The 13,691-nt window shown below is 40.9% G+C and overlaps 1 protein-coding gene across 1 annotated transcript in view; it reads left to right on the top strand.

The window, feature by feature from the left end:
* RYR2 (ryanodine receptor 2) overlaps positions 1–13,691 on the top strand; it is a 765,551-nt gene that overhangs the window by 634,847 nt on the left and 117,013 nt on the right. Inside the window, exons 69-71 of the mRNA XM_042907783.1 lie at positions 423–663; positions 1,262–1,349; positions 4,352–4,444. Of these exons, the coding sequence (XP_042763717.1) occupies positions 423–663; positions 1,262–1,349; positions 4,352–4,444 (422 nt within the window). The remainder of the gene's footprint in view (positions 1–422; positions 664–1,261; positions 1,350–4,351; positions 4,445–13,691) is intronic.

Below are 13,691 nucleotides of genomic sequence, written 5' to 3'. Positions count from 1 at the left end.
CTGGGAAAGCCAACACGGGATGGCTGTATGTAGGCTCGTGATTATTCAGTGGTGCCTACTCCTTGTAAAGAAAGAGCCAGAAGAATGTTTTCCATTTGGGGATTTTTTCTTCTTTTTGTGAAAATAATTGATTTCCAAAGTGAATGAACATTTTTTCCCCCATTCCAAATTAGCTGCCAATTAAAAAAAAAAGAAAAGAAAGCACATCAAATTCAATTCAGTAATCATTTTTGAACAGCAACTGTGTAATTAGGTTTGGGACTAGAAAAATGCCTGAGGCATGGGCTGAATCCTGAAAGAAGCCTTGTGCTGGGGGAGGGGAGGTGGGCGGGGCAAAATCATGCTACAATTGTAATTATAATCTGTCTTCTTTTTAATGCCTGTTGATGCAGAACAGAATATTAATGTCTGTCTCCAAACAGTATTTTCACAGCCCATTATAAATAAAGTGAAACCTCAGCTCCTGAAAACTCATTTCTTGCCATTAATGGAGAAACTCAAGAAAAAAGCAGCGATGGTGGTGTCGGAGGAGGACCATCTGAAAGCTGAGGCCAGGGGGGATATGTCCGAGGCAGAGCTTCTCATTCTCGATGAGTTCACCACTCTGGCCAGGGACCTCTATGCCTTCTACCCGCTCTTGATTAGATTTGTGGACTATAACAGGTACACTGTTCCCAAGGGATTCATTTCTCCGATTCAGTCATGACCTTGCTGGGTTCATGTGTCCTGATGAATGGCTTCATTCGCTTGGGGATGAGCTGGTGCGTGATTGTGACCTAACCAGATGTGTATAGACAAGGTGATTTTCACCAAGCATCTCGAATTGACCAAGGGAGATCTCATTAGTAGTCTGCCTTCTGCAAAAGTTAGCAGTTTGATAGTTACAGTGTTTAAATTGCTTTAAGTGTAAGACAGATGTACTCCAGTGGCCATCTAGGGCCTCTGTGGACAGCACACTTGCCCTTAGTTTGCTTGGTTTGAAATTTAACTTAACGGGTGATTTTTTTTTTTTTTAAGTTTATTTATTGTGAGAGCGAGAGAGAGAAAACAGCATGAGTAGGGGAGGGAGAAAGAGAATCCCAGCTCAGAGACTAATGTTGGGGAGCACTGTGGCTCAAGTAATGAGATCATTAGTTGAGCCAAAATCAAGGGTCGGATACGTAACCAGCTAAGCCCCTCAGGCGCCCCTGAGTGGGTGTTTAAAAAAAAAAATCAAGTGGAAGGAGTAACTGAGACACCACTTTATTTATATGTGATCCAGGGCAAAGTGGCTAAAAGAACCTAACCCAGAAGCAGAGGACCTTTTCCGCATGGTGGCTGAAGTGTTTATCTACTGGTCAAAATCCCACGTAAGTAGAAAAATATTGCTTCCGGTTTGGTTTATTTTAAGGGCTTTCAAGTTTTCTTTTTTTTTTAATGTTTGTTTATTTTTGAGAGAGGGGTAGACAGAGTACAAGCTGGGGAGGGGCAGAGAGAGAGAGGGAGATACAGAATCCGAAGCAGGCTCCAGGTTCTGAGCTGTCTGCACAGAGCCTGACGCGGGGCTCGAACTCACAGACCGTGAGATCATGACCTGAGGTGAAGTCGGACGCTCAACCGACTGAGCCACCCAGGCGCCCCAGGGCTTTCAAGTTTTCAACTAATTTTCCAGTCCCTTTAGTAAATACCTGTGACAGTGTTTCTCAAGCTAGCCTCCTAGGTATCCCTTAACTGGTGTGGAGACAGGACACATTCCCCGTGGTAGTTTGAAGCACTATAAACCTTCATTTGGAGTTTGGTAATTTGTATTAAAAAAAAAAAAAATCACTGAGGGGTTTTTAGTTGCACTCCATAAATGCTTTTTTCTGTTTGCCTCTAAATCTTAGGGTAACGGGGACACAGGGATGTGGCATTTTCTCCTCTAGGCTTCCCTCCTGTAGGTGTTTTGCTGAGCCCCCAGGAGCACGCCTGATGCCTAGTTTGAGAAATGGGTTGGACTTGGGTTTTTCAATCTCAAGATACATTTGTTTACTTGTTAAAGATACTACTTCTTTAAATTTGTTGCACACACTCTTGTTTCTACAGGAGTTTAGTTTCATGTATATGTTAGAATACAATACAGTCCCTGCTCGGAATCCTGTTGAAAAGAAATTATAAAGTACATCTTTAGTGAATATTTTCACTATTTTGTATGCTGCAAGTGGAGCTATATGTTTTTAAGTCTGAAAAAGGTTTTTAATAATAAGAACTCGAGACCATTCTATAATTATTTTGAATAACTCGCAGAAAATGGGTTAAGTGAACATTTATTATTGTCCCAGATTATTTCAAAATCTTAGAATTTTTGTCTCAGTTATGATTCTGTGGCACTTTGTAAATGTGAGACTCCAAGAAAGAAAATCCTCAACCTCAGTTCCATTATTTGAGAAAACTTCCTTGTTTATTTCGTCAGATTGCTATCCAAATCCTGTTACTTTGGAAATGTCATATTTTTAAAAAAATAAAAATTTCCCACTTCATGTCTAGAATAATGCATAATATTTGTTGCCTGCCTCTGAGGAGTCTGTCAAACTTGATATCAAAATGTATGTAAAAACATACATCAAAAAATGTAAGCACACTGAAATAATATATGAAATAATGGCCTTTTTAATATATGCATTTGTATTTCACATTGACTTTCATTTTCTGTGGTGCCTAAAATTCATTTAGGTCTTTATGTTCCCCTAGATAAAAAGCAAATGATTTCTCATCCTATGTAACTCATGTTGAGGGGTGCATTAGATGGTTCAGGGTGCTTTTCAAGGAATATTTGAAATCCAAGGAATATTTGAAATTAAGAAAACTAAAACCTGCATATTTTCCCTTGAAGAACTGAGACTCTTCAACTTCATTAATCACCAAAATACCAAAAAAAGGCTTCTTTAAATTTATATGCAAGACATAATTTTGGAAAAGTATTTGGAGGAGTATTTATCATCATCAGATTTTTAGATGAATGTCTAATGATAATTTCAAGAATAAGAAAAAAATCTGAATATGTACTTTTGAATCTCATGGGATATTTTTTTTATTAAAAAATTTTTTTTAAATATTTATTTATTTTTGAGAGAGAGAGAGAGACAGAGAGACAGAGAGACAGAGAGACAGAGCATGAGCAGGGTTGGGGCAGAGAGAAAGGGAGACACAGAATCCGAAGCAGCTCCAGGCTTCAAACTGTCAGCACAGAGCCCGATGCCGGGCTTGAGCTCACGAATCATGAGATCATGACCTGGGCTGAAGTCGGACGCTTAACTGGCTGAGCCACCCAGGCACCCTTTGAATCTCATGGGTATATTTAAAACACAAATCTGTTAGTGTGTGTCATATATATTCTTACCCAAATATTTAAAGATGAAACTCATGAGCAACCGTATTGTTATGAACAGTAAGATTAGAAGGTTAACGTGAGCTGAAGGAAAGTCGAAGCTTGGTCTTTTCACTGTCCTTCACACAAAATATTTTATTACTCATCAATTGTTAACATTTTGGATGCTTACTAGGAAATTATTTTATTTGAGTTTTGCTTATCCAAAAGAGGAAGAAGCTGAGGCATCTGGGTGGCTCAGTGGGTTAAGCGTCTGACTTCAGCTCAGGTCATGATCTCACAGTTCGTGGGTTCGAGCCCAGTGTCAGGCTCTGTGCTGATAGCTCAGAGCCTGGAGCCTGCTTCAGATTCTGTGTCTCCCTGTTTCTCTGTCCCACCCCCGCTTGTGGTCCGTCTCTTTCTCTCTCTCTCAAAAATAAATAAACATTAAAAAAAAAAAAAAGAGGAAGAAGGCATGTGCTTAGATTGTTAATTTCTGTTTTAAACCTCTGAATATTTCTACTTTCATTTTGTGTTTGCTTTCTTCACTACCACTCCTCAAACAGTTGACTTTGTGTTCTCACACTCCTGAATTGAACATGAATAAAATAACGTCAATAGTATTTGAAAAAGTAGATAAAATATCTGGCAGAATGGAAAGCTACATCATAGTTGTGCACGCCCCGTGTTTCTTCCAAGAAGCAGTCTGTGCCTTTTGCCAGCTACATTGGGATTTGAGTACTGATTCTATCCCTTGGTAGGTGTGTGACTTCAGTGCTTAAAATATTCTGGATCTTAGTGTTCCCACCTTTGAAACATTACATATTTGTATCTAGTTCCCAGAATTGTTGCCCCATGCCAAGCACTCTCATTATATACGTAACAAATATTTGCTCCCTTTCTTATTAAATCTGTATCGAATTACTACTTCTCTTTGTAAAGACTTCTGGGTCCTGTGTAACCTCTTGATTACATGGGCTTCTTATCTGTGTGGTTTTAACTGAAATTTTCTTTGCACCTTCTCAGAATTTCAAAAGAGAAGAGCAGAACTTTGTGGTACAGAATGAAATCAACAATATGTCTTTCCTTATTACGGACACCAAGTCAAAGATGTCAAAGGTATTAGTATAATACGTTGTACTGTTCTAGAAAATGTCTGAATGGAACCTTCATTTGCTGATTTTCTTTTAGATCTTTTGAGGATGTATAACTGAGATTTTATAGATTTTGTAATATTATTTACCGATTAAACACATATGCATACACCCAGTTTTAAGGAAACCTAGGATGTGAGTAGGTATGGTAAGACAGACCCAGAAATGACTTTCATGAAGGAAGAGGTTTTTACTCACCGTTTCCTAGAAACAGAAGGCGTGTCATATGGGGGGGACATGTGGCAAAGCACTGTTGGTCTTGTGGCAGAGGGAACAAGGGGAAAAGGTGGGCAGGAACCTGTATTACGGTTTTTGTGGGACTGGACGGGTAAAGCAGAGTTGGCTAGTTTGCATAATTTCAGTGGTCTCTGGGGTGTAAGGAGTGTCCCTAGTTGGGGTACGTAGCCCTGGGGCGATTAGGGCAAGTGGATGGAGGCCCAGGTAGAGGAAGCGTTTGGGGAATACAGGACTCTGGGTTGGTCGGTCGATCTATGAAAGACATGCTTGCAAGAAAGTCGTTTATTATCTGTAGGAAATGACTATCTTTGGGAGGAGTGATCAAGGATCAAGACCCCAAGACATCAAAGTCTCAGAATAAAAAGGCATGCTTAACATACTCACCCACCCACCTGCAAACACACACACACACACACACACACACACACACACACACACACACTTGGACATCAGAATAATTAGCCGCATTGTTTAAGAACCACATGGATGGATTCCAGGTTCTCACATAGGAGATGTGGGGGGATGCCTCTAAATTTTTGTCTTCTGTGTCACTCATGTTAGGGAGGGGAGGACCTCTCCAAACACTTAAAGATCCATGCCTTTGTTATTTGAATTACCACTAAATAAGGAAATGAACAGCTTACAGACACGCAAAGTATGTAACACCGAAAGTATGCTGCCAGATGGCCAGAGATGCAGCATAGTGTGAGTCTGGCCAAGGAAATCAGTCTCTAACTCTGTAAGTTATGGGGTGGCGTTTCCTTGGCAGGGACACCTGTTCCCCTGAACCCTAGGAGTGACTCGTGCCTGTCACCTGCTTTGTTGGTGACCACTGGGACAATTGAATAGCGTCCCTCAATGCTCCTAGTCTTTTTTAGGGTTTTAAATGCATGCATTTGACACGATTACAGAGGAACTAAAAGCTAAGGGTAACTGAAGCTTTGCATGCCTGCAGTGTCTGTCCCCAACTACAGTAGGCTATTTGCGTGACCGTGCTCTTGCCACACACATAAAAGATGAGAACTTTTCTCCCCTCTGGGCTGTCAGCAAGCCTGGAGAGTGAGCTGATGCTCTGTCAGGAGATGCTGCGCTAAAAGCACACGTCTCACGGATGTTTTGAGCCGAAAACCGTTAGTGAATTTCTCTGCTTTGACAGCATGTTGTCGATATAGGACGCCGTTAACAAAGGCATAGAGAGAGGGCCCAAGGAGTCAGTGTTAAGTTTGGGAGGATGACGGTGATTGTGGTGTATCATGAAACTTGAGGTAAGCGAAAAGTCGTAAGATCAGAGGTCTGCACACCCTTACAAAGACATCTTCTTCCCTCCTTTTCCTCATTGTAGTCCATTGATTCTCAAAGCATACGCTCAGTGTGCTGCACATCCTATAAGCCACACTAGGGCATCTGTACACACTGACGAAGAGTAACATTTACTCCCATTTGCAGGGGATAAAATGCAAAAATGGATAGAAGCATCTTAATGCCCGCACCCCCCCCCCAAATTTTCTCAAGCCTTTCAGTCTTTTTACCATATGACTGCTAACGCTCTGAAACAAGATATATAACAAATAACAGAAATATTGATGAAGTACTTAGAAATGAGTGATCACGCTTTCCCTTGTTGTTCTTACGTCTCGTCGTTTTTGTCTACATGTGTGCTTGAGATTTTGTATTGCATACATACCATAAACATTTTTCCTAGAAGTAATGTTTCTAGTTTATTTTGTTAATGTGTATTTATTTATTTTGAGAGAGAGAGTGCATGCATGTGTGTGCATGAGCAGGGTTGGGGCAGAGAGAGGAGAGAGAAAATCCCAAGCAGGCTCCACGCTGTCAGCTCAGAGCCCTGTGCGGATCTTGATCTCACAAACCATGAGATCATGACCTGAACTGAGATCAAGAGTCAGATGCTTAACCGACTAAGCCACCCAGGCTGGTTTAAGACACTATTGTTTCACCAAAAGAATCATGATGTCTTTGTGTTTCAGCATTTGCACAGATTTGAGAGTCACTGTGTTGGCCAAAGTAGCATCATAATTCTACTTCCATCATATCATTGAGGTGCTCTGCTAACCCCATATGGCAGGAAGGGCCCAAAAGCAGGATGTAGCAAAGGAATGAGTAACATCTTTCCCAAAAGCTGCACTGTTCAGGTCTAGTGCCAGGAATGGGTAACAGGAAGGTAGCCATAGGTCTTACGTCTGAAGCTGAAATGGGCAGAGAGATGTTCCCCCATGCAGAGCTGGGAACAGAATGATCCAGAAGGCTTCAGGGATTCCTCTGACAAAGCCTCAAACTGTCTGCCTGAGACGTCACAGTGGCCCATAGATCCACTCCCCTGGAGTGCAGAAGAAGGAGAAAGAAACTCTTTTGAATGGAGATTCAGACCCAAACACAAACCAAACAACATATTGTTATGTATCAGTCTTCAAGCAGACATCCAAACAGGAACGAATGCTATTTGTATGGAGTACCATTGCTTTCTTTTTTTTTTAAGTTTATTTATTTTGAGAGAAGAGAGAGAGAGAGTAGGACAGAGAGAGAGAGAGAGAGAGAGGGAACCCCAAGCAGGCTCTGCAGCACCAGCATAGAGCCTGATGCAAGGCTCAAACCCATGAACTATGAGATCATGACCACAGCCCAAATCAAGAGTCAGATGCTCAACCAACTGAACCACCAACACACCCCTGCAGTACCATTTCTAAAATTAGAAGATAATATAGAAAGCGGGTAATTATAGATAAAATATGGAAATATGATTGAAGCCAGCAGACCAATTTGGAATATGGTAATCTGGGATTGAGGACCTCATTTTGAATTAAAATGTGTGTATCCCATCAGGCAGAGAGAGGCCAGTGCATATGAAATTGGCCGTAATGCTCTAAGGAGGGGGTGACCACCTGTGTGGGACACGGAAGCCCTGCTGTGCCTTTGTCTGAAGCTTGGGAAGTGGTGTTGTCTACAGCAAGTGCATATTAGTGTACTTCACCCAGTTGTTAACGTGTAGGGTGGTGAATGCTCCCCTCCGGTGAAGCCGGTCTCCTCCTGCCCCCTTCTCTTACTCTTAGCCCTCGGTGACAGCCTGGCCCTGAGCACTCTGGGCGGCAGCCCCTGTGACTTCTTTAAGACCCAACATTCTGCAGGGGCGGGGAACATATTTTATTCACATGGTAACTTGAAAGCTCAATGCAGCGCTTGGTGCATGGTGGCTACTTAATTAATATGGATAAATCTAAGATTTGACTTTAAAGAGTTTGAAATTTGGTCCTTAACCTGGGCATGTGTAGGTGTCTTATTTTACTGTTGATTTTCCAGACTCACTGTTGCATTGGTACCAATGTTTCATCATTGTATTGCCAGCATTGCTGAAGTTTTTAATGGCATGACTTTTTAAAAAACATACGCAGGGGCGCCTGGGTGGCTCGGTCGGTTAAGCGTCTGACTTTGGCTCAGGTCATAATCTCGCGGTTGGTGAGTTCGAGCCCCATGTTGCGCTCTGTGCTGGCAGTGGAGCCAGGGTGGGAGTCTCTCTCTCTCTCTCTCTCTCTCTTTCTGCCCCCTCCCCCACTTGTGCTCCCTCTGTCTCTCAAAATAAATAAATAATCTTAAAAAACAAAAACACCAAAAAAACCCATATACAGAAAGCATCCATGGGTCTGGGTGTCTCGGTTGAGCAGCTGACTTCAGCTCAAGTCATGATCTCACAGTTCCTGAGTTCAAGCCCTGCATCGGGCTCTGTGCTGACAGCTCAGAGCCTGGAGCCTGCTTTGGATTCTGTGTCTCCCTCTCTCTCTGCCCCTCTCCCGCTCACCCTCTGTCTCTCTCTCTCAAAAATAAATAAAGATTATAATTTTTTTTTTTTAAAGAAAGCATCTATTACAAACTCTTGTTAGTTTGTTGATGTGAGAAAAAAAAATAGTGGGTTTTACCTATTGCATTATAGAATTCTGTCCTGTTTTTTCTTAAGATTTCAGTTCCTGTTGAAATGTAGCACCTGGCCTTATTTATTTAAAGCTAGGCTCACTATCTTTTCCAGCTTTATTAACATACAGTTGGCATATAACAGTGTGCTGTGTCAGGTGAACAAATCAACAACAGATTGACTTGATACACTTCTGTATTGCAACCTGATTATCACCGTAGCATTGGTTAACATCATGTCATATAATTACCATTTGTTCCTGTGGTGAGGACACTTAAGATCTACTCTCTTAGAAACTTTCAAGTAGACAACACAGGATCGATCATTAGCTACAATCACTCTGCTGTATATTAGATCCCCAGAACTTATATTTATCTTATAATGGGAGATGTGTCCACGTTGATTAGCATGTCCCTGTTGTCCCCACCTCCCGGCCCCTGGTAACCACCACTCTCCTCTCTGTTTTTATCAGTTTGTCTTTTTCAGATTCCACATATAGGTGGTAGCATATGGTATTTGTCTTTCTCTAACTTATCTACTTAGCATAATGCCCTCAGGGTTCATCCGTGTTGTTGCACATGGCAGGATTTCTTTCTTATGGCTGAATAACACTCCACTGTGTGCATATATCCATGCATGAATGCATAGGTTGTTTCCATATCTTGGCTCTTTTGACTGACGCTGCAATGAACAGGAGGGTGCAGACATGTTGGGACCCTGTTTTCATTTCCTTTTGCTAAATACCCAAGAGTGTAATTGCTGCGTCCTGTGGTTCTATTTTTAACTTTTGAGGAACGTCTATACTGTTTTCCACAGTGGCTGCACCAATTTACATTCCCATCAAGAGTGAGCACGGGTTTCTTTTTCTCCATATAATCACCGGCATTTGTCATCTCTTGTGTTTTTGATGTGATGAGATTCACTTTTATAATTAATATATCTGAATTTTTTTTGAAAAAAACATTAGTAAATATCTATGATTTTTGTTTTGTTTGGGGAGGCTATTTCACTGTGGGACTATTAGAAAAGTCTTCCCTTTTTCGTGATCCTGTATTAAATTTTATTTTAGGTGAAATTGTGTGTGTGTGTGTGTGTGTGTGTGTATGCGTGTGTGTGCCTGAGAGAGAGAAAGAGACTGATTCGTGACGGGGATCAGCTGACCCTACTTTTCTGTTTAAATACGATGCCCATATCGACCATGCTGTTGCAAATTCACCTCTGATTCGAATGTTAGGAATTGGTTGCAAATGAAATATCATGCAAATTCAGTAGTGTTAGCAGTTCTGCTCAAATTATTGAGCAGCTCCTAGGGACAAGGCGGAGTGCTTGGTTCTAAATACTGGAAGGGCCCCTGGGTGGCTCCATTGGTTAAGCATCTGACTCTTGATTGTGGCTCAGATCATGATCTCATGGTTCACTAGATCGCGCCCCGCATCAGGCTCTGCACTGACAGTCCGGAGTCTGCTTGGGATTCTCTCTCTCCCTTTCTCTCTGCCCCTCCTCTGCTTACATTCTCTCTCACTCTCTCAAAATAAACAAACTTAAAAAAAACTCTTTTGGGGCTCCTGGGTGGCTCAGTTAGTTAAGCGGCCGACTTTGGCTCAGGTCATGATCTCATGGTTCGAGCCCCGTGTTGGGCTCTGTGCTGACAGCCCAGAGTCTGGAGCCTGCTTCAGATTCTGTGTTTCTGTCTGTCTCTGCCCCTCCCCTGCTCATATTCTCTTTCTCTCTCAAAAATAAATTTAAAAAAACATTTAAAAAACTCTTTAAAATAAATAATGAGTATGTGAGTGAATGAATGAAGAGTGAATGGATGAATGAATGAATGAATGAATGAATAGAAAGGAGCAGACCAAGTTTGGCCCCTGCCCTGATGGAGCTCCATAGTCTGGTGAGAAAACAGCCAGCAACCAACCAACCAACCAAACAAACAAACAAACCAACCCAATTGATAGGGGTGCCTGGGTGGCTTAGTCAGTTGAGCATCCGACTTCGGCTCAGGTCATGATCTCGCGGTTGATAAGTTCGAGCCCCGCATCGGACTCTGTACTGACAGCTCAGAGCCTGGAGCCTGCTTCAGATTCTGTGTCTCCCTCTCTTTCTCTGCCCCTCCCCTGCTCATGCTCTGTCTCTCTCTGTCTCAAAAATAAATAAACATCAAAAACCTGATTGATATAGTCGTACATAAGCATATTTGATTGTAGATTTCATTTCTTTATAGTGGAAGTGGACTATATCATCACTGGGAGTGTTCAAAGATGTATTAATTTCTCTTTTCAGTTTATAGATTTCCTGTGGTATACAATGCAAGATTATTATTTGAGCATAAGGAGGAGTTCATTTGTCTAGTGTTTCTCAAAATGGAGCAGTTTATAATTGCCCTTAGTGTTGATTTCAATTAGTCTTATTGTAGGGTCACTTGAATATTTATAAATTTCAAACCAGGTATAAGCCCCTTGTACTTATACAACCATAAAATCAAAAATCTTTACAAGTTAGGGTCAAGAAAACCATAACACCAACAAAATTTAGACATTAATGTATTGTATGATATTGTTTTGCTGAAGCTAAATTACCAGAATTGGATAGAAATATGTTTGCAATCATTTGTATCAATTTGTTTAATTTTTAGGATGTTGGTTCCTCATTTGGATAATTATTTTTATCACTGTGGTTACATTTCCTTCATTTTTAAATGAGCAAAGAGCTCATTTAAAACCACTGATCCAGGGGCGCCTGGGTGGCTCGGTCGGTTAAGCGGCCGACTTCAGCTCGGGTCACGATCTCGCGGTCCGTGAGTTCGAGCCCCGCATCGGGCTCTGGGCTGATGGCTCGGAGCCTGGAGCCTGTTTCCGATTCTGTGTCTCCCTCTCTCTCTGCCCCTCCCCCGTTCATGCTCTGTCTCTCTCTGTCTCAAAGATAAATAAACGTTAAAAAAAAAAAATTAAAAAATAAAATAAAATAAAATAAAACCACTGATTCATTATTTTTATGAGTTAATTTAATGGCACAAATAATTATTCATAGGGTTTTTTTTTTCCACTAAATATACTGAAAATAATCTCTTATGAATTGGTACAGTTAAGAACAGGGTCCATGCAGTAAGTCCATTTCGTTGGAAACTGAATACAATTCTTATTGCTGTGGCTCAAATATTATAGGTTTGATATATCAACATATACTCTATGTATAATATATGTCATAGTAAATATGTCATATAATATAATTAACAATATATAAGGCACCATTACTTCATGATGACTCCATTATTTTACTGCATAATGTGAAGAAATTCTTTCAACATCATGTTGTGATAGCAACATAGGGAAAGCATATTGTTTGTATGTTAAGTTCTCTTCTGTTTTTTTTCTCGGTAGACCGAAACTATTACAGTATGTCACTGTCATGAAGATATCTGCAGTGTTATTGCTACAAAGAAACTTAACAAGTACAAAGCAGTGGATATGGGACAATTAATTTCATTTTGACATTAGCATATGCCCTGTTAATAGAAAGAATGACACTTACTACCCAGTGAAAATTAGATTCGGCATTGAAAGTGACCCTGACACATGAACATAAAATTCAACAAAATCCCAAAAGAACCCTGAGGTAGCATGGCACTACTCAGATGTGAACAGGCCGTCCAGAGATCTAATCCTGAATATTTATGTTATATGAGTTAGTATATTAACATCTGTTTCCACTAGAGAGGGGTTAATGCCCTAGGGAGACGTGTTTGAAGACTGCATAAAAGGCTAATGTATTTTATAATAGTCTTATATACACTGTGTTCATGTGTGTGAGAGTGAGAGCATGTGTATATTTCAAACCAAGCATCTATCAAACAAAAATAAGCTATATATTCCTTTTTTTTGAACAATAAGATAGTTTATTCATCAGATTCTATGTATGAGTCTTCCTTACTTGTTAAATATGACCCTATATGTTATAATTCTCTTGAGCTTCAGTTTGAACAAACCCACTGCCTGAGAGGCATCGGCAGTTAAACTGAACAGACAGACAAGGTGGCTTGAGAGGAGTGACAGGAACATCTCTAGCTGGTTTGGATCCATAGGAGGAGGTTCTTCTGAAGGCCACGTGGGATTGCATGGATTTCAATTCATCCTGCAGTGACGGCCTTCTTGGGCACAGAGGGATTGTGCCCCCAGCTCTCCTGCCCTGCCCCCAGCCTTTGGCATGACCCATGAGTTCCAGGAAGGTCCTAGGGGATAGAGTTGGGGGATGGGCACCGACTGGCTTGGTAGCTGGAGTTTCTTGGGATTCTTTTTTATTTTTATTTATTTAAAAAAAATTTTTTTTTTAACATTTATTAATTGTTGAGACAGAGAGAGACAGAGCACAAACAAGGAAGGGGCAGAGAGAGAGGAAGACACAGAATCCGAAGCAGGCTCCAGGCTCTGAGCTGTCCGCACAGATCCCGTTGCAGGCTCAAACCCACGAACTACGAGATCATGACCTGAGCCAAAATCAGATGCTTAGCTTACTGAGCCACCCAGGCACGCCTAAAATCGTTTTTATTATTTATTTTTTGGTTAGATTTCTTTTTTTAATTTTAATTTATTTTTAAAATTTATATCCAAGTTAGCATATAGTGCAACAATGATTTCAGGAGTAGATTCCTTAATACCTCTTACCCATTTAGCCCATCCCCTGCTTCCACAAACACTTCAGTGACCCTCTGTTTGTTCTCCATATTTAAGAGTCTCTTATGTTTTGTCCCCCTCCCTGTTTTTATATTATTTTTGCTTCCTTTCCCTTGTGTACATTTGTTCTCTGTCTTAAAGTCCTCATATGAGTGAAGTCATATGATATTTGTCTTTCCCTAATTTCGCTTAGCATAATACCCTCTGGTTCCATCCATGTACTTGCAAATGGCAAGATTTCATTCTTTTTGATTGCCGGGTAATACTCCATTGAATATATATACCACATCTTCTTTATCCATTCATCCATCGATGGACATTTGGGCTCTTTCCATACTTTGCCTATTGTTGATAGTGCTGCTATAAACAAGGGGATGCATGTGTCC

Source organism: Panthera leo, chromosome D2, assembly GCF_018350215.1.
Source record: "Panthera leo isolate Ple1 chromosome D2, P.leo_Ple1_pat1.1, whole genome shotgun sequence".
In the NCBI taxonomy this organism is placed as follows: Eukaryota; Metazoa; Chordata; class Mammalia; order Carnivora; family Felidae; genus Panthera; species Panthera leo.
This window is presented reverse-complemented; position numbering and strand designations above follow the sequence as displayed.